The following is a 25221-nucleotide window of genomic DNA, read 5'->3' as shown; positions in this document are numbered from 1 at the left end:
AATACCATTACTCCATGACTCACGGTGACAGACACTGAATACAGTCACTGAGGCAGGTTTCTCTTGTCCCAAGAGACAGGGCAATTATTTCATTGCCCTGCAAAAAAAAAAACTGGGAGGGAAAGAGAAGGCACCAAGGAGGAAAAAGCTTTATTATGAGTCTAGGCATGTCGGGGAAACCCAGTTCAGTCACAGAGAAGAGAGGCTAATATTGGCACAGGGCAGGAGGCTAGTATTATAGAATATCCTGTTGAAAACCAAGTGTGAAACTAAAACCTCATCTTTATATCCAAACCATCTGAAATGCTTCTGAGTTTAGCCCTGGTGAACCTTCTGGAGGCTCCTAGTGAAATGATGAGATTTGTGCATAAGGGAGGAGCACTCCAGCACTGCTGAATCTGAGCTCTAGGGCGGGAGAAGTAGAGGCAAAGATAACGGGGGTGTCCTTATCTCCCACACACGGCCCCCTCGGCACGCAGGCGAGAGAAGAACCACAGTCTCGGACAGAGGCTAGACTGGGGCAGCAGAGGGCACTGGCTGAGGAAACACGACATCTGGGCAATCTCTGTCATTACGTGGAGAACTCTGTGCAGTCTGGTGTGAAGGCACCTCCAACAGGTCCTGCCTATTACTGGCACCCCTTCCTGAGGTCCCTTGGGAAAAGCCATCTTGGTTCTACTCTGACTTCATTCAGAGCAGAACTGCCAATGTCCAGCACCAAGTCCAGGGTCATAATTAGCTGAGAGGAATGGAGTGGCCACTCTATGACACCTGACCTCTTAGTCTAGGTAACTTCTTTTCTAGAGCAGTCATTTTTCCCAGACCAAGAGAGATCTTGCCCAATATGGGCCCAATCTAGAGATTACCCCCACCTTCATGTGAGCACCAGGTGGAGAAAATCTTCCTCATGAGTCAAAGCTTTAGATCTTGGCCCTTAGACGATGATCCTTGGACAGATCAGTCTGAAGCTTTCTGTGCCCAGGCGCTGGCTTCCGTCCTAAGGGTAGCAGGCACTGCCTGTCGATGATGGGTCAAAGCGATGTGTGGTACCGTAACTCTCCCAACGAAGAGCACGCTCTACTTTCACAGGCAGGAAAGGAAGAAATGAGGCAGGTTCGGGGCAGCTGGCGCCACTTAATTCTTCCATCGAATTTGCTGTGGAAAGAACAAACCATATCCATTTCTGTGACCCTTACAGAGAGGTAGGGGACAATAAAACAAGGCTAACAGCTAGATAAAGAAAGAAGAAGAAGAATGGAGAGGGAAGTTAAGAGTTGTTTTTCTAATATGTGGGGGAGTTTGCTTATTCAAAGATGAATCTCACACCCGTTCTGTACCTTGTAAGGCTGATTTAGGCCATTTATTCTGGTTCTGCCCTCCACAGGACCAAGACTCACTAGCTTTAGATGACCCCAGAGTAGGTCCCAAAACATCTAACAGGGAGCTAAGCTTCATATTAACAAAAAGCTCAGCAACTTCCCACTATAAGAGATGAGCCAGCTGTGTTGACCAAAATAGCTAACATCTGTTTTACCCACTTATTTCCAATAGGTAGATCACACCTGGCCCCAGGGAACTCCCACCAGGATATTCCGAATCTGCAGCCGTTGCTTCCATACCCCCTGGACTAGCACCTCCTACCTGCTATGTTTAACGACTACCACGGTGCTCACGGTGCTATGTGAAGTCTCAGCCCCAGGTCCCCAGATTACCACTGGATCATCCCACATCGAGGGAATAATTTCTGCTTGTCAAAGCAGTGCTTCAGATCCTTAGGCTCGCAGGAGATCCTTGTACCCATGACGGTCTGCAAACTCTGACCCCATCAGGCCTTGGGGATATATACTTGATGGTACTACGAGGACCATCTCCTGGGACCGCGGAAGGCATAAGCTGCTCACCGAGCTGTTCAGAATGGCATCAATCTTCTCCTCCTCTGCGGATCCTTTATCCACCTTACTCCTGTATGCTAGCAACTGCTGACGATCCTTCAGGTCCCGGCAAGTCTGTACACCAAAAGATATAAAACCTCCAATCAGCCTTCTCTACGAGGGCTTTTCTTTCTGCCAAGGTTCAAGGAGAGGCTGAGGGGTTGTAGTGGGATGACATGGGGTCAAACACCTACAGAACTTCTTATTGAAGAGAAGTCTACAGAGCTTATGTGGCTGGATTCAGTTCTGTGAATTCCTTGAGTGCAACAAATTTACAAAAACAGACTGTAGTCAAAAGGCTGCGAAAATAATATAGGGAACTCCTTCCAAACTAATTCTTGCCAGATTATTCTATCAAGTCAAAATTGAAAGCACCTCAGGATCTAGGACAGAGAATATCATAATCCCCCACTCTCCACCAAGGGTCCAACTCAGGGTTCTCGTTTTTTTAGGGACTCACATCAATGACGACATCATGGCACTTGAACTTGGTGGCTAAGTTCAATTTTGTGTCCACATCTTCCACCAGATTAACATACTCTTGTAATACCTACGGGAAAAGATACTTCTGATTAATGACTTCCAGACCCACAAAACAAAGAACTCTAAAAGGAAGACAACAAAAATCCTCAAGAAGGCAAGAGTTCCGATATCTAATGCCTACCATTCCCATGATCAACCATGGGACTAGTTCTGCAATGGGGAATGAGGCAGACTGTATGCAGTACTTCCACGCTCACCCAGAAGAGATGGGAAGAGCACACACTGCCTTACCCGACAGCTGGGTACCGAGGCCAACAGGTGTGCTCTAGATCTGATCCGGTGCTGTGCTCATTGCTCCTTGATGTCCTTTCTCACTGAGCTCTCCTTTGTATCATTTGATCAGTATCTCAGTGCTTCACACAGGCTAAACACAGTAGATGCTCCTCAGAGAGGGGCAGTCTGGGATTACTTCGAAAGGCAGAGGAGAACTTCCCTCCCTTGCCTTTTCTATCTCAAGGTCCACTACAGCCATTCTGTTATCTTTAAGATAAAGCAGAGCAGGTCTCAAGTCTCCCATCAATGACCAGTAAGAGGCTGAAAGCTAGTCTCCTAGAGGACCCTGCACCCAACGCTTTTTAGGGGCCATTACCTGGACAGGGGCACTATTCTTGTGCAAAATTTCCACAACCCGATGGAAGCCAATGGGTGCTCTCTTCTTAGTGTAGCCCAGCCAGTTCTGAAAAGGGAAGACAGGGCAGCAGTAGCTAGGCAAGACAGACTCAACACACTTTGTGACCATTCATTTTATGGTCAGAACTAGAATAACATGGTGGTGAGCATGGATGGATGGGAGGTGGGAGATAGAGAAATGAAGAGAGGGGATTTTTTCAGAAAAGTCAAGGAATTTATGAGGATGGAAAAGAGCCAGAGATATGAAATAAGTTCTTAAATCTACAGGCAGAAAAAAGGTCTGCGAAATATGGCTATTTGAAAAAAGCAATTTACTTTATAATACACTATTGTATGAACTTATCTGGGTAGAAAAAATCCTATCCTCTGTGTCTATATTCATGTAAATGTATTTGTAAATTCATGAGGGGAAGTCTGGAAAACTACCCACCAAACTTTTAAGAGTATTTGCCTTGCAGAAGGGACTGAGATAGGAGCAGGTAGGCAATGGACGAGGAACTTCCATGTAATTTGACTTCACTCTCCTGTAGTGTTGATTTTGACACAGACATGTACTGCTTTGGCAGTCAACGTGGCTAATTAACTAACAACCACCACCACCACCCCACCAAACAGAGGAGGGGGCAGCTGGTAGGCTGAGCAGGTGGACACGCGACTCTTGATCTCAGGGTCGTGGGTTTGAGCCCCACATTGGGTGTGGAGATTACTTAAAAATAAAATCTTAAAAAAACAAAAATCCAAACAACAACAGTAACAAAAACCTAACAAACGGAAAGACAGAAAATTCTCAAACCCATAGTAGAAAAAAATGATATTTATTTATTTATTTATTGGAAAAATGATATTTAAAATATCAAGAGACATGACAACCAAAGCAATGCAAGATCCTTGACTGGATCCTGACAGCAAACACACACACACAAAACCAAAAAGCTCTAATGAGCTGATGTGACTGTAGACTAAAGACATGATATCATAATATTAATGTTAAATATCCTGGAAATGACATTACTGAAATGACATACTGAAAATAAATGAAATAAATGCTTAAGTATGCAAAGGAGAACTGTCATGATGTCTGCAACATACTTCCAAATGGTTCAGCAAAAGAAAAAAGAGAAAGCGAATATGGCCCCAAAATGTGACTAAATCGGTGGAATAAGACTGCTAGTATGTTTATTATACCGTTCTTTCAATTTTTCTCTCAGTCTGACATCTTGGAAAATAAAAAGTTGGAGGAAGAATGTAACCCAGTAACTAGAATGTGAGACCCCCATGAGGCATGGAGTCCAAGGCCCCAGCGGCCTCAGACAGCCCCAGGGCACGCACCTTTGTGGTAAAGAGGGCATCGACATCATGCCAGGCTCGAAGCTTGGCGCGAGCTGCCAGGGCCGTCAGCACATACTGTTTGTCTGGGATCTAAAAGGCAGAGACCGGGGGAATTAAAGGGGAGTAGAAACGCATCAGGGGAGAATTCTGGAAAAGACAGGCAAAAATATTCCCTGGTGTTGAATCTGTCTCTTAAAATGCACAAATCCCTCAAGTCATCAAGAACCTCTTCCTTCCCAAGTGCCAGCACTGCCGCCGGCCATGCCGCTCAGGTCTTCCCTCACTTCCAACACACTCACTGCTTCTGCCTTTTACCGTGACTGCGCAGGGTGACCAAGCAATAGCTATTCCCAAGTTACCCTGACACCACTTTACCAAAGACTGGCCAGTTTATATGTACCTTAAACGTCTTCTTCAGGTTGACCGGACTGCTGAACGTCCCCTAGGATCAAAGTGGAGAAGGAATTTTACTGTTATCGACTTTCCCAAATACCACCCTAACATTGTCTTTCCACTACTTAGACACTGTATGTTCCTCTCTGTAGCCATTTAAACCCAGAAGTTAACTTAAGAGAAAAACTCCACCTGGTCTAACTGGGCTTATAAGTAAGACCGGATTAATAGGTCTTACTTATATTTTTATTTTACTTATATTTATATTTACTTATATTTTACTTATATTTTATTTTACTTATATTTTTATTTTATTAATTTTATTAATTAATTTTATTTAATTAATTAATTTTATTTTTAATTTATTAATAAAGATAATTTATTAATTTATCTTTATTAATAGGTGAATCTCTCAATTTAATGCCAATCTTGTGATCGTTATGATCATTCCCACCTATGACATTAAACTGGAACCCCTTCAAAAAAACATTTTTTTAAGTACACACAAATACTTAACACCCTGCTGCTCTTCTTCATACCACATGAACCCATTTCAAATTATGGACCTTTGAGCAGGGACTGCTGTGGGACCAGCACCGGTGAGACCAAGTGGGCTATGCTAGCAAGCCAGCTCACTGGAAGCCACACAAGCCCTTCCAAACCTCTTTTTCCCTCTTGGTGCACCCCTTCTGAGGGCCAGGGAAGCTTCCAGGTAGACCTCCCCAGGAACAATGTACACCCACTGTTAAGAGCATAATGAAATAAGTGGCCTCAAGCGCGATTCCTCTGGCGCGGTGAGAGTGCGTGCGGTCTTTCACACTTTGCCTCTACCTCAGCTTCCGTGTAATGGTAGAAGCACGAGTAGAAAAGCGTTGTCACTAATGGCATGTTGAGGATGGAAGCTTTGCGGGGGTGCTTCCGAAAGATCTCAGTCTGTCCTGCTGACTCTAGATGTCGATCATTTGCCTGTGGTGGAGTGAACCAAGTGAGAAAAAACAACAATGTCCGCAGCATAGAGACAGAAGAGAAACATGAAATACTATAGCAGCTGTGCTTCCTATCCTAGGGAAGAGGCAAAGAAGAAAGAAAGAAACTGCCCAGGATAGCCCAGGGGAGTTGAAAATCCACAAAATGATGATAGATCCATGCTGAATGAAGACTGGAGAAGTAAGGATGAAATGGGGTTCTGGGAGTGGGGAGAGAAAAAATTCCAGGTCAGCAACAAGTGAGAAGAAAAAGGATGCCTGAGAACAATGGCGGGAAAAGGGCAATCACAGAAAGAGGAAATGAAAGGCTCTTAGGGACTGTTAACAGGAAATGACACACGCGGCAGAGCACAGACGTCTCCCAGATGCTGAATGGCACTGAGCACTGGCACTGAAGCAGAAAACGTAGAGACAAGGAGTCTAACCTCAATAATGATCTGGCGTTCCAGGAGGGTGTAATGGTCTTGAATATGTGCAGAATCTTCTGCTGAAAATGGCAAACTGGTAAAGAACCAGAAGGTTAGTACCTCCTTCTCTACTGAAACAAGAAACAAACCCAAGTAGACCAAACCACCACGGTAAGTAAGAGGCTTACAGCACTTCACAAATCTGATTACTGTGCACCGTTAGAGCATCCCTGCAAGGCAGAGAGAGAGGAAAGAGAATAGACCTGTGGCTGGGATTTTGTATTTTAGGTTTTGCCAATTCAAGAGGGATCCTGAGGGGTGCCTGGCTGGCTCAGTCAGTAGAGTGTGCAACTCCAGACTCGGGGTTGTCAGTTCCAGACCTCTGTTGAGTGCAGAGATGACTTAAAAAACATAGAACCTCAAAAAAAAAAAGAGGGATCCTGAAAGTCCACAAAATATACAGTTATCAGTGGTTTTGCTGCGAAATGAGTTAGAAACCTCTTACTATGGGAGCTGGAACCGTTTAGCGAATGGGTCACTTAGTGTATGAGTGAGTCTAGCCGACTACCCAGCATCCACATCCCAGTGAAGCCCTGTGGCTCCTGTCTAATTAATTGCCTTAATGTCAATGCTTAACTCTCTTTAGGAGGGGCTTACAATCATTAGCTATTTCCTACTGCAGAGGAATAAGGTGAAATTAAATTACAAGGCATAGAGTTACATGTATAGGCTGATTAGAAAGTCACGTATCTACACAGATATCAAGGGTCCCATCCTCAACACACTTTACACAAGAAAAGGTTGAGGGACAAACAATATCTTGTCTAAAAGCCATACGTGGTAAACCGAGATATAATGCCAGGAACAGCAGCCAGATTTTTAAGCTTCCAGTTCACAGATCTCTCCTTCAAAAAGTACTGCCTTAGTCCCATACTCTACTCACCCCCAAAGAATTGTGAAACTCAGTTACACTATCCCAGGTAAGTGTGAGCCACAGCCAATTTTTATAGAAGAGATAAAGGGAGACAGCAATAGGTTTCAGTTACTTCACTATTCCAACATTCCTCTTTGTTCACCAGAGGCCACTATGACATAGCTTACTATCTGATAACATTAAAATTAAGGATTGCATGGACAAAGACAAATTTCTAAATGTGAATCCTGGAACTCCTATCCCATGAGGAATGACTAAAGCAACTGTGAATACTGAATGTGAATTAAGACCTACTGTGTAGGGCGCCTGGGTGGCTCAGTGGGTTAAGCCTCTGCCTTCAGCTTGGGTCATGGTTTCAGGGTCCTGGGATTGAGCCCCGCATTGGGCTCTCTGCTCAGCAGAGAGCCTGCTTCTCCCTCTCTCTCTGCCTGCCTCTCTGCCTACTTGTGATCTCTGTCTGTCAAATAAATAAAAAAATCTTAAAAAAAAAAAAAAAAAGACCTACTGTGTAGACTCTATGCCTATCTTGAAAGACAGAAGGAAGCAAGTTTCAGCTCAATATAACAAAGTATTTTACGATGATGGAGGTTGTCTGAGAACAGAATAGCTACTTCCAAGAGCACTGAGTGCTCATCACTGCAAGACAGTATGTGGGGCTGGATTTTACAGGGACTTACATCCGGATGAACACCTGTACTGAATCAGTGGTTCCTGTGCTTTGAGGTCTCGGGGACCAGTAACACTAAAAACAATATGGAAGGTAAAGTGTTGCCAACCTTTTTTTTTAATATATAAAGTCATTAAAAAAAAAAAATTACATCCCATTTTACCCCCTAAAAAGGGAAAGAGAGGAGGGGAAAAAAAAAAAAATCCCAGAATAAAAGGCAGACTTTCAAATTAGATAAATCTGACAGTAGGGAAAAAAAACTCTTTATATTGTCTTTATTTTTCTCAATTTACTACCCATCAGAGAAAACTCTACTGGGGAGTTACCGTCTGGAATCACTGAGTGAGACCACCTTTAATGATGCTTGTATGACCCACCGTCAGCCTTTCCCTGCAACTACCTATCGCCTCCACCCTCATTTAGTCTCTACGGTTCTCTGTGTAAGAATATTTATACTTTAAAAACATTTCTCCCCCAGACTTACCCAATGCAGGTCTTAAGAAATTCTTTTCGTTTCTCAGGGTCCGGAATGTTCAAGTGCTCACGATAATGAGACAGCTACAAGATAAATAAATGAATGAATAAATGAAAGGCTTGAACCATTTTGTCTATTTTGCCTCCCTTAAAGGGTGAAGTAGCTATGTACGTAGCCTTTCCATCCTTAAAGAACTAAACTCTTCATTATTAGAGATTCCTCTGAGTGTGGACAGGCCGCAAGTAGGGAGAGGGTAGACAGTAAGTCAAAATTGCTCTTTGGGGGCTGGCTGGCTCAGTAAGTAGAGTGTGCGACTCTTGATCTCGGGGTTTTAAGTTCAAGCCCCATACTGGGTATAGAGGTTACTTTAAAAAAAAAAGAAAATCTTGGGGCACCGGAGGCTCAGACGGTTGAGCGTCTGCCTTCAGCCCAGGTCATGCATGATCTCAGGGTCCTGGGATCAAGCCCCATGTCGGGCTCCCTGCTCAGGGAGGAGCCTGCTTCTCCCTCCCCCTCTGCTGTTCCCCCTGCTTGTGCTCTCACTCTCTGTCAAATAAATAAATTTTTTTAAAAAAATCTTCAAAATCACTCTCTGGTTTATCTATAACCGTAACATCCAATACAGTAAGCACTACCCCGTTTGGTTTACATTTACATTTAAATTAATTAAGTTGAACAATTCCGATCCTTACTTACATTAGTCATTTTACTATGTGACTAGTGCTCCCATGTCCAACAGCACAGATGGAGAAGACTGCCATCACCGCAGGAAGCGCTACCCGACAGTGCTCGCCTATAATGAAGTACTGAGTAGGTGCGCGCCTAGCTTTACCCCGAAGTCTGGCTTCAGCCTCACTATTTAACTAAAGCCAGCTTTTGCTTCAGCCCTAGCCTTTGAAAGGCCAAAGAACTAAATGTTTACTTCAACATTATTTTTGGCACCCTTGACCTTATACATGATTAATAACAGCATGACCCTGTAAATATCTAGTAATTAACAATATAAATGACATGAATAAGCCCTGTCCTCTGATTCACTGCTGACACCGACTGAAGATTCACATTCAAATACTATAGCTTCCACATACAACTCTGAAAGAAAATCTCCTTATGTGCTTTCCATTTCGGAATCTAAGAAAAGAACTTAAGTTTAAATCCCTATTTATTATTACAAGGATTAAGTGATGCAATAATTAATGGTGGTTGTAAAACTTGCAATTTTGTGTACAATTATTAAAACTTTCCAAGAATCAGGGAGCCTGGGTGGCTCAGTTGGTTAAGCTCTGACTCTTGGTTTTGGCTCAGGTCATGATCTCAGGGTCCTGAGACCTCTTCCTCTGCTCTTCTCTCTTTCTCTCTCATAAATAAATAAAATCTTTAAAAAAAACTTTCCAAGGATTAAAAAATTAACAGATTGACAGTTAATATCAATATTAAGAGAATGAACTGGCTTTAGAAAGGACAGTGTATCCTTTTAGAAACAAGTGTACAAAAATGTAAATGAAGAGATTATATCATAATTTAATCTTCATAAAATATCTGGCATATAATCATTCCTAGTATCAAAGAAAGTAATCTTTAAAAGCTCTAGTTAAATTTTATTGTTCAATATCCTTTTGGCCTTAAGCCTTTCAATAAAGTCTTACTTAGGTAACCTTCCCATTCTATGAGGATAAACTGAAAGCAGACTGTCAATTTCTGGCCATTTCTGAAGTTTGCAAGGTTAAGTTTATATACAATAGCATGCATGATAAATCATCTTCAGTTCAAAAATAATAGCAAAAGGAAGAAAATAAGAAAGTTTCAGAGAAAAAAGAGTTACCCAAAACACATTTATTTTCACTAAAACTTTTATAAGAATGCTGTAGGCAAAACTTCCTTACAGTTTCAAATCCCTGGAGATAAAAAAAAATGTAAACAAAAAGCTTTTCCAAATGATTGTTACAGACTGCCAGTCCTTTTCAGTAAATTATGATAAAGGATTTCGGAGAGTTTCCCATGCCTTGAATATTAAGTACAAGTTCCTTTTACAAAATGTTTACTGAAAAACATTTTTCTGAATTACCTTCTGCTGGGCAAAGGTGAGCAAGATTCTTAGGTCAGCTGAACGTGAGCACTGATCTCACCGCCAACGTGCGGTGCAGTAACTCACGGAATGAAATGGCAGGGATGGCCACTGGCGGTGCTGAGGAATTCTAACCCCTGCACTGTAACGGCAAACTTTTAGAAGTGGGTCACTACGGTTTTAATAACAGAATGAAATTTTCGGTACAATTTCAGCTTTATTCTTGTATTCCAGGAGTTTATTCTGTAATGGTGAAAAATCTGCCAAAAATCAGTTTTTACAGTCATCAAGTTCTCAGCCAAAATGTGCATTGAGTGCACCACCAGCTTGACCTATCTTCCTTCTTGACCCATATCTGCTTTCTCATCCCTCTTAACTTACAACATTTTCTAGTATTGGAAGCCAAAACCCAAAAGCTCCTACAAACCAGGAACTGAAAACAACTAGAAACTAAAATAAAATTATAAACGGAGCAGGCCAGTTTTATTCATTCTTCAAAAAAATATTTATTCATAAGCCCTATCAAAAGAGCGTCTAAAAAGAAACACATCATTTGAATTAAGTTTTCAGGCTTCCCAGATGCCTTTCTCTTTTGCATGCGATCAACACCAAAGGAAGAAAACCGTTAAGTAGTCTGATCTCGGAGACTGGGTTTTGGCTTAGATTTCTATTAAACCGGTCCCCAACTGAAACAAAGGCCACACTTACCGCAAGCTCTTCTGTTCTATCTAGGAACCTGGGAAGAAGCAGAAGGGAGCAGGGCATTTTTAGCTATTGACGTGTGGCAATAAAACCTCACAAAATAGGATGGCTGCTCTAGGAGAAACACAATTTCAAATTCAATTCACCTCCACACATGAGTAAGCCCTCCTCTTCTTAAACTTTCTACCACCAGCAATCTCTTGAAAACATGTGGTGGATCAGATATCATCATTGTTCCCCTGATCACTCTGAGTGAAAAGCAAGGGCAAGAAGGCACTGCAGGCCCCTAACAACTTTGTAATGTTAACAGGTCTGATGGAAAGGCTCAGAGCATCCACAAAAGAGTCTGCAGTAATCTTACAGGGCTTTTTGGAAAGATTAAGCACTCTTCTCTGACAGTACAATCTTGGAAAGAAATTTTCTATATTGTTCTCTGTTGTTTTCACATACAGTGTAGAAAAAGCTTTGTTTCTCCCAATGGTGTAAGGCCTTGGAGAACAAGGACTTTGTCTTCTGATTCCTTCTTATTCTGAATGGACCACTGTAATTAAATCACGGCTTTGACCTGAAGCTGATGCTTAATAAAGCCTTCTTGAGTGGAAAGGAAGGGAACAGCCTGCCTCAATGAACATGTCTTCTGCAAATCCCTGGCTAACCATCTGTAATCCTGGCCCTGGGCAGGTGATCTGCTTTCCCCACCTTCGTCTGTGGGACAGCTCATCACTGTGCTGGAGTCACTGGGTAACTGGAGTTACATTGGACCACATATCAGCTTAGAAAGGGGTTCCAACCACTTCCCTGACATTGAAGAAAGGACATAACAAAAATCCATTTTAATCTATTGGCAGGAAATAGTTTCTACTGATTAGAATGAGATAGGGAAGGAGGGAAAACCTGGTAGAAGACACTCCCCCACACCCTGGGCCTCCAGCAGATATGACCACCTCTTGCCTCTCTGCCTTCCAGATCCCTACCTCGTCTCGATTCCTAACCACGTCCATGAGGCTTTCTTTGGGTATCCTGACGGAAACCTGTATTTGCTGCTTCTGCTCTTCCACTGTACTTCCCCTTGGCATCATTGGGGGCCAAGTAATAAGAGATACCTGTATTCTAGGTCTTTTATAATAAAATGCTTAAAAATATTAATAATACAGACTAGGCATTACACTAAGTGCTCTTCCCACACTGACTCAATCTTCACGACCCGTAGGGTAGGAATCATCATTTCCATTTTACTGATGTGGAACTGACGCTTGGAGAGGTTAGGTAACTTGCTCAAGGTCACTCTATGAACAAAGTGGCAGTGCCCATATTCAATGCAGGTATGTTGGCCTCCAGGGCCTGGTTCTTAACCACCTGCTACACTATCATTTTATTACCGGCTGAGGGGCATTATTAGTTATCCTGTCGTGTTTCAGTATCTCACCTAATAGCAAAAAAGGACAGTGAGTTTTCTCTTTGTATCCTCCAGTGAGCTTTGAATAAAGTACTTAGTAAACTTTATGCACAAGATGATCAGTTCTTACCTGAAGAGGTCCAAAAGCAGCTTTTGATCCCCTATCTCTTTAAGGAAGTGAATGAGATGTCTCAGGGCAACCTGTCGCACCTCCAGCTCTCGGAACAGGATCTCTGGCGGGCACGCGGGAGTTAGGTGGGGAAAGATTAAAGCCTATTACACTCAAGTGTGAAATTGGTCTCCTTCCTCATACATCCCAAACATCTCAAAGCCAATCACAAGTGAGGAACAGCTTTTTATAGTACCAGTTCCTCTGGCTCAACCCACCACCAACACAGCTCATGATCCAAGGCAACTCTTGGCCCTTCGGTCAGCCTTCGGTTCTCACCAACCCAACCAGCAGGCACCTAGCATGGACTCTGAGGACCTCAAACCAACAGAGCCATCTGCCTGTCTAGTAAGCAGGGAGGCTTTGGAGTTAATGTAGTTATCACCCTGCAGGATGAACAACTGCCCTTACAGATGAGATGAATACTCTGAAGTCTTGGGCCCCCCTGCTGTCTCTGAAACACAGCTGCTGACGGCGAATTCTGGTATGGGGGCCCCAATGCCATTCTCCTTTCAAATGTAGCAGGCATCTTGTCAACTGATCATTTCTCTCAATCCATGCTCACCTTTGCTCAGGGTCCTCTTCAGGAAGATCAGAACCTAGTGGAAAAGAGAATAAAGAGTAAATTACGCTGTGTAACCTTTCAAACACAAAGCTCTGCCCTGAGCTCCCGCTGTGTAGGAATGAGGTCAGCGACTCGTTAGGAGTCTTGGCACATCCAGACCACAGATTTCTCTATGGGACAGAAGGCCGGGTGACAGACATCTGGAATTGAGCTGTGTCTAAAAGGAGTCCACCTGCCCATTCCCATACTGGTAAGAGATACCTCCCTATGGGAGAGACTGCTCTCATTCTTCCCCTGTCTCAGATCACTTTTTTGTTGTTGTTTTTATTTTTTTAAAGATTTATTTATTTGAGAGAGAGAGCACACGCATGTGCACTTACATGTGCGCACACAAGCAGGGAGAGAAGCAGAGAGAGAATCCCAAGCAGACTCCCCGCTGAGCACAGAGCCCCATGCAGGGCTTGATCTCACGACCCTGAGATTATGACCTGAACTGAAATCAAGAGTCGGTCCCTCAACCGAGAGAGCCACCCAGGTGCCCCTCAGATTACTTTTTAGAACAGAGGAGCCAACCTGTTGCTTCTTGCTTATAATCAAGAGTTCCACATACAATGCATTTCCTGCCAGCTGAGTCTCAGAGCATGTATTACTGAGAATCCTACACCTGAAGAGGAATCCAGGCTCTCTACTAGATATTTAACCTAAAATGTTAAAGTCCTATTCTGACTGGACTTGGAGAAACTAATGAAAACCACAATTAAGCTGACAACAAACAAAACGCACAACTTACTGCAGTAATGACGTTTCCATCATGCATGCTTACTGCTTCCTCTAGGAGTTGTAGCTTGTCCTGTAAGGAGCGGAATCTTTCTAGTGAGCAGACCTGGCAGAATAAGAACAGAATTAGTGTGCAAGAAATCTTGGTGTCCTGATGGAGTCTTGCTGAAGCATAAGGGTGGAGATGACCTGTTCTCTCTTTAAGGAGGTATAATTTACATGCAATAAAATCGACCCAAGTGTAGAGTTCAGTGAGTTTGACAAGCACACATAAAATTCCATGTAACCACTCCACCACCAAGATACAGAACAACTCCATCACGCCAAAAAGTTCCCTCGTAGGCTTTGACGTCAACACCCTCCTCCCATCCTTAGCTCCTGGCAACCACTCATTTTCAGTCACTGAAGTTCTCCCTTTCCTAGAATTTCAGAAATACAATCATGCAATATGTACTCTTTTACATCTGACTTTTCACTCAATATCACAATTCGCAGAGGAATCTATATGTCGTGATGAGTACTGCTAGTTTGCTCCTATTCACTGGTAAGTAGTTTTCATTGTATGAATATACTAACATTTATCCATTTACCTACGGAGGGATATTTGCCATTTGGGGGGCTATTATGAATAGAGCTATTATGAAAATCTGTGTACAAGTCTTTTTTAAAAGATCTTATTTGTTGGAGAGAGAGTGCGTGCACATACGTTGAGAAAGAGTGCACACAGCGGGGGCGGGGGCACAGAGTGGGAGGGACAAGCAGGCTCTGTACAGAGTGAGAGCCAGATTCAGGAATCAATCCCAGGACACGGAGATCATGATCTGAGCTGAAACCAAAAGTGAGACACTCAACCTACTGAGCCACCCAGGTGCCCCTGGGTATACATCTTCGAGCATATGTTTTCCTTATCTTGGATTGTAAATGTCTACCAATAAAATTAAGTGTATGTTTAACTTTGTAAGAAGCTGCCAGACTGTTTTTCAGAGTACTTTTTTTTTTTTTTAAGATTTCATTTACTTATTTGACAGACAGAGAGATCACAAGTAGGCAGAGAGGCAGGCAGAGAGAGAAGGGAAGCAGGCTCCCTGCCGAGCAGAGAGCCCAATGCAGGGCTTGATCCCAGGACCCTGGGATCATGACCTGAGCCAAAGGCAGAGGCTTTAACCCACTGAGCCACCCAGGCGCCCCTCCAGAGCAGTTTTAACATTTCACTTTCTTGCTCTCTCTGTATGAGAGCTCTAGCTCCTCCACAGCCTCCCAATACTTGGTATGATCAGCGTTTTTAAATTTGGCCACTCTAGCGGCTGTATAGTAGTATCTCACAGTTTTAACTCACATTTTCTTGATAACTTAATGTAGAAGATCTTCTCAAGTGCTCTTCGGCCACTCATGTAACTTTTTTCTGATATAACTGGTTAAACCTTGTGCCAAGTTTTTTATTGGCTTATTTATCTTCTTATTAAAGATAATCATTATTCTTTATGTATTCTGGATAAAAATCCTTTACAACGTATGTATTTTGCAAATATTTTCTCCCAGCCATGGTGGCTTTTTTCCCCACAAGAATTCTCTCTCCAGTGACCTTACCTTGCCCTTCCGGAGGCGTCGCACTGTGTCACTGGGGCTCCAGTCATTGCTGTAATCCTGGAATGTTAGCAACACATGCATCTCAGGAAGTTAAGGGATCAGAATTATCAGTGTTCCAGCTCCTCACCTAAAACTCATCTTTATTCTCTGATAGGGAAATATTTTGCGCGAGGGAATGAAGGGGGAAAAAAAATGAAGAACAGGGACGGTCTTGTTCTGAGTTTTTGAAGGAATTAGAACAGGGACAATGAAGGCAAGAAGAAATGGATCAAAGAGGGAAGGAATCAACTGACAAAACCCTATGCCAACTGGTTCAGGATTTCATTCCTCAGACACAAGTTTGTCACATTTTGGGATTCTAATGAATGGTCTTGCAGACAGAAGGAAGAGGAAAACACGTTCCTCTTCTGGATCTTATGATACAGCTTCTTCCTTATGAATCAATATGCTTTGTTATGTGCTTCTTGGGTAAATGAGCTCCACCAAGCTTCCAGACCATAGCAATGATCAAAAATTTCAAAGTACAGCCTCCAAAAGGCAGTATAATGGGTAAGGAACGTGTACCAGGACAGAATCAGAAAACAGATTGAGTCCCAGTTACACCACTTAACAGCTGTGAGATCCAAGGCAAGCCCTGGTGTTTAGATATCCAGTTATCTTATCTACAAAGAAGTTAAAATAATAGCTGCTCAAAAAGTTGGGAAGATCAACAAGATAATGTACGTCAAAGTGCTCTGAACAGTGCGGTCCAAGGTATAACTCACCCTGTACTCCCCCTTGGGTCGGCCCAGCTCTGGAGCATAGCTTTTGGCAGGTACGTCTGACAGAGCTGAAACAGAACAGGCAGCTGGCTCAGAACACCATCTTCAGGTCAATCCTTTCCTCTTCTGCTTCCTTCTCACACACCTTTTTTGACTTGTGAGGTCACAAGCCATCTTAGATATCCTTACGGCCCAAAGTAGATTTCAGCTCCTCCCCAAAGACAGAATCCCTAGAAGTCATCCCTTACTCCTATAGCCAGAACGATCTTGACCCCTTACTCAGTATCAGAAAATTTCTCTAATAATAGTGGTAGATTCAGAAGAAATTCTAATTACCACCAGTCCCCATGACTCCCCAGACTGCACCCCGTATCAGTAACATCTCCCACAGCAATCAAGAGCAGAGGATCAGTGCTTACCATCAGAAAGGGACTGGAAGCTTCCAGGTCTAGTTCTCCCTGAAGGTAAAGAGCATATAAGGGAAGAGGTCAATGGTTCAAGTGAGAGCCATTTCAGACTTGGTTAAGGCTGCAGTATGTACAGAACCTTTTTATGTAATATGGGAACTCAAGGCTTAAAAAAAAACCTCCATTCAACTTCAGGAATTTGAGGTGCCATGAGACACACAGGGTGGAAAACTTTTTAAATTGTGGTAAAAATATACATGACATAAACTCACATTTTTTATACCATTCTTAAATGTACAGTTCAGTAGCGCTGAGTATATTCACACTGTATAACCATCACCACTGTCCATCTCCAGAACCTTCTCATCGTCCCAAAACGAGACTCTCTACCCATTAAACAATAACTCCCCATGCCTCTTTACCTCCCACCCCTGGTAACCACTGTTTTGCTGTCTTCATGAACCTGACTATGCTAGGTATCTTACAGAAATGGAGCCATTCAGTATCTGGCCCTGTATGTCTGGCTGGCTTTTTTTTGAAGAACTGTCATACCGTGCCCCACAGGGGCTGTGCCATTTTACACCCCCACTAGCAGTGCACAAGGGTTCCCAACAGATATGCATAGGGGTGGGCAGGAATTCTGACCTAAGCAAATTTCTTCAGTACTTGCCACAGAGCTAATATCCGTTTTGTTCATCACGTTCGTAAAACCCAGTCCGATCCCTCTGAATTTCTCTCATTTCTCCCACTTTTAATCCCTGTCAGTTCCAAAGGTAATTCTTTATCCTTCAATCATCTTTTTCTTCCAGAGTAAATGAAAATCATAGCCTGAGTGACTTTTTTTTTTTTTAAAGAGAAAAAGGAGGACTCTCTGTCCCTTTAATCATCACTCTTTACCTCTAAAAAAGCTGCTCAGGGAGTAGGTAGAAGAAGGTTTGGGTAGTTGCGCGTAAGTGGAGAAGCTGTTTCGGCTTTTTAGCTGTTCACGCCCCTCCTGGCTTGACCCACTATTGCCAGCAGTCTCTTTGATGGACCATGAGATGCCTGTGAGATAGTAAGAACTAAGTCAGTGATTCTCATCCAAAAGAACCCTTGACATCCAGCATTCTGATAAACACTAAAAGTTTTCACCAGAGGCCCTGGTCCCTTACTGACATGGATTTAAAAAGCCAAAGCAGGGAGAAAGGATAAAATCAAACAGATTAATCAACAGAAAGAGGAGCAAAGGAAATTAATAAATGGATCACAGAAAAGGAAACTCAAGTGGCTATTAAACATAGGAAAAGAGGCTCAACCTCACACTTAATAGGACAATGACACAAAGTAAAGTACGCTGAGATACCGCTGGCCCCTATAAGACTGGCAAAGATCCAAAGTCTGATAATACTCTCGCGGCAAGGCTGTGGGGAAATAGGAACACTCGAACGTTGCTAGTGGGAGTACAACCCCTGTGGAGAACAATCTGGCAACATGTACTCCGTACAGATGCCAATACCCTCTGCCAGTGATTTCACTTTAAAAACTGATCTTTCATGCACTCATATTGGGCAGGAAACAAGGTTACTGAGAGCAGTATAAACAAGGGAAGACTGGAAATGATCTAAAGGTCATCAAAAGTGGACTGGTTGGGGTGCCTGGGTGGCTCAGTCGGTTAAGTGTCTGCCTTTCACTCAGGTCATGATCCTGGGGTCCTAGGATCAAGCCCCACATCAGGCTCCCTGCTCAGCGGGGAGCCTGCTCTTCTCCCTCTCCCTCTGCCACTCCCCCAGCTTGTGTTCTCTTGCTTTCTGTCAAATAATTAAAATCTTTAAAAAAAAAAAAAGTGGAATGGTTAAGTAAATTATGGAAAATCCATACAACATAATACTATGCTCCTGTTTGAAGAGAGAGTGAGTGAGAAATTTCTTTATGTACGGATACAGAAAGATCTCCAAGCTATATTGGCAAGTGAAAAGAGCAGGGTAGAAAGGACGCTACCACTGGTGTAAAAAAGGGGAGTAAGAATAAATTCCTCTATGCACTTCCACACGTAAAAAGAATCTTCGGTTGAATACATAAGAAGCAAACAACAGCAGTGTTTTCGGATAGAAGGAACTGAGAATAGTAGATGCACCGTAGTGTGGGCGGGAAACTTTGTGCTGTAGGCCTAAAATACTTGATTTTCAAATCCTGATGGTGTTTCCTATATTAAGAAAATTTTTTAAAATATTCTTAAAAATCAGATGGACTCTGCCAAGGTGTTAAGTGGTATTATGAAATAGCCAGACAGCAAGGCCTGGCAGCTAAGGAAGTCAGTCCTGCCAGCCGGTTATGAGCAAGTAAGCCAGCAGTTCCAAATATGAGTGAGTATCGGAAGCACCTGTGGTACCTATTATAAATTAAGACACCCCCCAACCCAAACCCCACCCCCAAGACCTACTAAATCAGTCTCTGGAGTAAAGCCTAGGAACCTAACTTGAACAAGCATCCTAAATGAGTCTGACATAGCCAGCCAAGACAGCCCCAGGATGGCAGACCTGGAGAGCCATATGGCAACTACTGCTGTTGTGTCCTCAAGTTTCTTCTGGGGTTAAATTTCTAAATGTATGCTCATCTAAAAATAGTCTCCCTTCTTTCCCCTTCCTAACAAGCACTGAGGAGACAAGCAAGTGGCGCTTTCATTAGTGGCAAGAACCCTGAGTATCAATCCCTTCCTACAGCCTCCTCTACTTACTTCCCACAGGTTCCCCACTCCAGCTGACTCTCTCCAGGTCATCGTCATCCTCATCATCCACGAAGTCGCGAAGACTATTCACTGCTCTCTTGGATTCCTTTAACTGCAGAGGGACATAAGGCAGGGCACTCAGGCAATCACTACTTCCCACCTCTCTCTCTGACAACCAAGAAGGTTGCCATTGGGACTGAAGATGGCCAACACTTTCTGCAGTCGAACGCCTAGTCTGCTAAATATTTGCCAAGAAAACAAACTGCTTTTTAGCCAACACTGCAGTCCAGTGGCAAGACTTAGAAGGAATGAAAGCTGCTTTTAAGTTCTAATCAAATACCTGGCAATGACTTGCTGTGTAAACCTGAGTGAGTTGTATCCAGCTCTCCAAAAATAAACCCATTTCCCCATTTGTAAAACAGAAGCAATAAAGACAACATCCAGTCCAGTTCATCGTTCAAAAATAACAAATTACATGACATGATAAAAGACTTGGGATTCTGAGGGGAAAAAAAGAAACTGAAATCATCTTAAGAATAAAAGTAAGAAGGGCAGAGAGTTGGTTTTTACAATCCTTCTGGCTCTTTTATATGGGCTCTTCTCTATGAAGATTTTTCTAAAGATCTGACCCAAAACATTTTTGAGCCTAAGGAAGACACAGTCAAAAGCCAGGTTACCAAGGATATCAGGCAAAGGAATTTTAGAGTGGCACTGTGGAGGTGTGACCTGCGGCAACTGTTCATGAAAACCTACCTGTGAGAGTTCATCATCTTCATCATCAAAGGTGAAAGCCTTGAACTTGGAGCTGTTCCAATACTCCTCCTCATCAACCTTTGTCCGATTCATCTGGAGTGAGAGTAAGACAGACATATGTCCCTCCCTGGATTGCTTCCAAAAGAGCTCCAAAAGCTTCAGGTTCCATCACTGCAAACTCTCCCTCCCACCCCACCCTGCATTATTGGAGATGTTTAAAAGAATCTGAGAAAGGAAATACTGAGTCTGTCACACCAAATCCGATCGTTGGGTCTCCAACTGATCAAACCATACTTCTGATCTTCCACTTAACCACAAGTAGTCATTCATTCCTAGAACACCTACTTTGTTCAAGGCACTCTCTCAGGTATTGAGGGGATATTTACAAAGTGCAAGACACAATCCCTCTTCTGAAGGACCCTGCAACAGAACAGGGGTATTCAGCATTGATACATATGAAGGTAACAGTACAAGACAGGAAAGAGTTGTAAGAATGCATCACAAATTTTGCTGAATACACAAGATCAATCAAAGTATCGACAGAACAAATAATAACTGCGTTCATGTATTATTCAACACATATCTATTACCGAGGGCCATCTCTGAGGCACTGCCCTAGGCTCCTGGAATATACTATAGTGAATAAAACTGGCAAATATCTTGCTCTCATCTATGTTTGCTAAATGCCAGAAGATAAGAATGATTAAATGAAGCAGAATTGTCCTGCATCTTCAAATTATGACTGATTTACCAAAAAGTATTGGCCAAATTTTAGGAACTGACGGTGTGGCTAAGAAATGTATATAAAGAATCAGTCAAAACACTCTAAGTCTCTCTCGTCACTATTCTAAAATTAGATTTCAGGATAACCCTCTCAGGTCCCCTCCTCTTTGGGAGCTTTGTACTCAATAAACTTTAATATAAAAAAAAAAAAAAATCAGGGCGCCTGGGTGACTCAGTGGGGTAAGCCTCTGCCTTCGGCTCAAGTCATGATCTCAGGGTCCTGGGATCGAGTCCTGCATCAGGCTCTCTGCTTGCACGGAGCCTGCTTCCTCCTCTCTCTCTGCTTGCCTCTCTGCCTACTTGTGATCTCTCTCTGTCAAATAAATAAATAAAATCTTAAAAAAAAATCAGATTTCACTCTGAAAAAAATGTTTTGCCCTAGAATTACAAACAAAATTATCAATGCCACTGGGTAGAGTGAAAACCGATTTAAACTAAGAACTAGTTACCAAAACTCCCAAAGCAACAAACATAACTCCAAAGGCTACACATCAAATTTTAAAGCATCAATTTGCTTTTCTTTTCCCAATAGTACCTTTCACAACAGAAGCTTGAGATAGACTCATCATGGCAAGCCCTGCTGAAGCTTCTTTTTTAATGCTGTTTTTTTTTCTTTCTTAGCATTGAGATATAAGAATTCTTTTTTTTTTTTTAAGATTTTATTTAGTTACTTGAAAGAGAGCACACATGAGCGAGCATGAATAGGGGGAAGGACAGAAGAAATCTCAGACCCCGCACTGAGCCTGATATGGGACTTGATCTCATGATCCTGAAATCATGACCTGAACCAACACTGTAAGTCAGTTGCTTAACCAACTGAGCCACCCAGGTGCCCTGTTGAAGCTTCTGATGGCCCTGGACGTACTCTACAGATATTTCTCAACTTACAATGGGGTTAACATCCAGATAAACCCAATATAAGTCAAAAATACTTTAAGCTGAAAATGCTGAACAGCACACCTTAGCCTAGCCTACCTTAAACATGCTCAGAATACTTATATTAGCTACAGTTGGGCAAAATCATCTAACACAATGCCTATTTTATAAAAAGTGTTGAATATCTCATATAATTTATTCATCGCTGTACTGAAAGTGAAAAACAGAATGATTGTGTGGGTGCAGAATAGTTTAAATATATCAGTTGTTCAACCTTGTGATCATGTGGCTGACTGGGAGCTGTGGTTCACTGCCACTGCTCAGCACCAAAGAAGTATTATACTGTATATTACCAGCCCAAGAAAAGATCCAAATTCAAAATTCAAACTATGGTTTCTACTGAATGTGTATCACTCTTAGGATGCCTAGGTGGCTTAGTTGGTTAAGGGTTCGACTCTTGATCTCAGCTCAGGTCTCGATCTCAGGGTCGTGAGTTCAGTCCCCCTGTTCGGCTCCGCACTGGGTGTGCTTTACTTTACAAAAAAAAAAAAAAAAAAAAAATATATATATATATATATATACATACAAACATATATATATATATGTAAAGTGTATCACTTTCAATCACCATAAAGTTGAAAAATTGTTAAGTGGAAGGATTGTAAGCCAGGGAATCATCTGTACTCTTACTTCCTGACTCTTGTGTTTTCAGGGGATACAAGGATTGCAAAGGTATGGTGGGTATTTTCTCCTATCTGATCCCTTCCCATGGCAGACATCACTAACTGATCTCTACTGAATCCAAATATAATTTAAAAATCCTTCTGGATAGTTAAAGCCAAATAACGCCGGCACAATACAATGAAATTATCCATAATGGTGTTATAAGCACAAGCTTTATAGTAGGCAGCTTTGAATTCAAATATTGGTTTCTGGGGCACCTGGGTGGCTCAGTGGGTTAGGCATCTGCCTTTGGCTCAGGTCATGGTCCCAGGGTCCTGGGATCGAGCTCTGCATCAGGCTCCCTGCTCAGCGGGAAGCCTGCTTCTCCCTCTCCCCCTACTTGTGTTCCCTCTCTCTGTCTCTCTCTGTCAAATAAATAAATAAAATCTTAGGGAAAAAAACCCTTGAATCTTGGTTTCCCAATTCTGAGCAAACTGGTTAAATAATTCTACGTCTAGGTGTTGGAGAAAATGATACCCTACTTTACAGGATTACAGTGAAGAAGAAATAGGACTCAGTAAACACCTAGCAGAAAGTAAATACTAGGAGTGCTTGGGAGGCTCAGTGGGTTAAGCCTCTGCCTTCGGCTCAGGTTATGGTCTCAGGGTCCTGGGATCGAGCTGAGCATTGGGCTCTCTGCTCAGCAGGGAGCCTTGCTTTCCCTTTCTCTCTCTCTGCCTGCCTCTCTGCCTACCGGTGATCTCTCTCTGTCAAATAAACATATAAAACCTTTTTTAAAAAAGTAAATATTAAATGTTTCTTTTTAGCACAGGATATTTTACTGACACCTTTCCATCTTGGTTTCCCAATCTGTAAAATGAGCATAACAATAGATGCCTACCTCACAAAATTGTTGGAAGGCTTAAACTAGTTAATACAGTAGAGCACTTAGTGCCTGACACAAAATTAATACTCAGTATTGATGTTTATTAATAAAGCATCATGGTAAGTTGGACAACTAGAAAGAAAACATTTTTAAGCAATCCTAAAAATTTAGAACAATTAATTTGATACAAAAATGCTGAGAATGGCTCTCACAAACACTGAAGTCATGGGTAGAGCATGTAAATGTTCCTGGCACAGATGCCAACTGACAGAGCACTCTGTCATCCTCACAACAGCTCTATAACATAGGCCTAGCAGATTCCATCTCTATTTCACTGATGAGGAAAATGAGGCACAAAAGGATTAGGTACCAAAACCACTTTGCTAATTGCTCTTATAATCCAGGTTTTCCGGCTCCTGGATCTTTCCCACTCTGACATGCATGGTCCTTCCCTATCTCCCTCTAGGGAAAACCAGGGCAGGTCCTTACCTTCCTGCGGTAAATAAATATCTGTAAATATCTACAAACAAGCACAGAATGTGTCCAACAAGCCCAGAAATCTACCAGAGGATTTCTGGAATCTTTGTTTTTTAACCATGCAACCGCAATGGACACTTGACACCAATCTGTACTTCTAGCCAACCCAGAACCTAGATTTATTTGCCAAGGAAAGAAAGTTAATTTAACGGCTCTAGAAGTTAAAACCAGGTACGATTTTAAGAGTGACTGAAAAGGATGCTTCAACATGATTTCAAATACAGCAGAGGCTTGTCCCTGTCGTCACCTGTTCATTGAGAGCCCACAAGACAGGGCAGCAAATCCACAAGACATGACAAAGGGAAGGAAAACAGGCAGCCACACAAAAAAAAAAAAAAAAAAAAAAAAAAAAAAAAAAAAAAATCCACAACCAACACGCTCCCTACTTCAGGACGCTTCACAAACCAGCTACCGAGAGGCTGGATTCAGATTTAATCATCTTCGGAGCCAGGCTTTAAATACGTGACTATTAACTAAGACCAGGGAATGTGGGTTAACCGAAGAAGGCTATACCGACGAACGTCCAAGAAGCCATGGATCTACTGCACTCGCCAGGGCCCGGCGAATCGCCGGCACAATAATTACTTCTTCAAAATCAAATGTCGAGGCTCACTTACAGCCCCAACGCCGAGCATAATCGGGCTCCCAGCGTACTCCGACTGCAAGTCCCGGGCCTGGGAGTCTAGGGGCGCCTCAGAGAATAGGGGGAAAGGATAAGTTTGCGGAGAGGCTGGAATCAGCCAGATACGCGGCCCACACGGCTTGGAACACCCTCACCTCTTCCACACCGAGCCCACCCTTTCAGGACAGCGTCAGACTCTTCCGCCGCTGGACCACCCTTTCTAGTCGGGCTAAGCGGCATAGAAAATGGGCGGAAGCGATTAGTCGAGGGTGGGGCGGAAGGAGGGCATGTGTGTCAAGAAAGGAGTCGCACGTCATGCTGGAAATTGTAGTTTTTCCGCTACTGTCGTCCCGCACGTTCTGGGCGAGACACAGGGCTCCTTGACTACAACTCCCAGAACTCCCAGCACACCGCACTTAAGTCCTTTACTTTCAGCGCGACCTTCCGCGGTTATCCAGCAGGTTACTTAACAAGACTACAATTCCCATGAGGCTCAGCAGGGCCAATTCAGCGTCTAGGGAAACAATGAGATGTGTTCTTTGTGGCCTTACCGGTGATGAATGGTTGTATGAGCGGTTGCATTTCGGGCCCCTTTAGCGATAACCCGAGGGAGCCTGAAGGAACTCTAGAATAAGCAGAAGCTGAAGGCCGACGAGGTGGAACGGAAGTACCG

General features: G+C 42.9%; 1 protein-coding gene across 3 annotated transcripts; it reads right to left on the bottom strand.

Annotated features, from left to right (window-relative positions):
* Window positions 1-132: 132 nt before the first annotated feature.
* On the bottom strand, window positions 133-25202 carry VIPAS39 (VPS33B interacting protein, apical-basolateral polarity regulator, spe-39 homolog). 3 transcript variants are annotated; one of them, XM_046008054.1, is made up of 21 exons: window positions 24704-24793; window positions 20527-20601; window positions 20182-20274; window positions 19438-19540; window positions 17622-17768; window positions 16737-16775; window positions 16321-16385; window positions 15557-15613; window positions 13983-14075; window positions 13193-13226; window positions 12589-12691; window positions 11069-11096; window positions 8305-8378; window positions 6238-6313; window positions 5658-5792; window positions 4834-4875; window positions 4434-4523; window positions 3064-3150; window positions 2392-2481; window positions 1902-2006; window positions 133-1155 (listed from the first exon to the last, which is right to left on the bottom strand). In XM_046008054.1, the coding sequence occupies exons 3-21, from the start codon at window positions 20272-20274 to the stop codon at window positions 1135-1137; spliced, it is 1482 nt and encodes a 493-aa protein (XP_045864010.1). In that variant the 5' UTR covers window positions 20527-20601; window positions 24704-24793; the 3' UTR covers window positions 133-1134. The 3 variants fall into 3 exon arrangements, with proteins under 3 accessions (XP_045864010.1, XP_045864011.1, XP_045864008.1); XM_046008055.1 differs by lacking the exons at window positions 20527-20601; window positions 24704-24793 and adding an exon at window positions 25100-25202; XM_046008052.1 differs by lacking the exon at window positions 20527-20601 and having other exon boundaries at window positions 24704-24795.
* Window positions 25203-25221: the final 19 nt, after the last annotated feature.

This window comes from Meles meles, chromosome 6, assembly GCF_922984935.1.
Source record: "Meles meles chromosome 6, mMelMel3.1 paternal haplotype, whole genome shotgun sequence".
In the NCBI taxonomy this organism is placed as follows: Eukaryota; Metazoa; Chordata; class Mammalia; order Carnivora; family Mustelidae; genus Meles; species Meles meles.
This window is presented reverse-complemented; position numbering and strand designations above follow the sequence as displayed.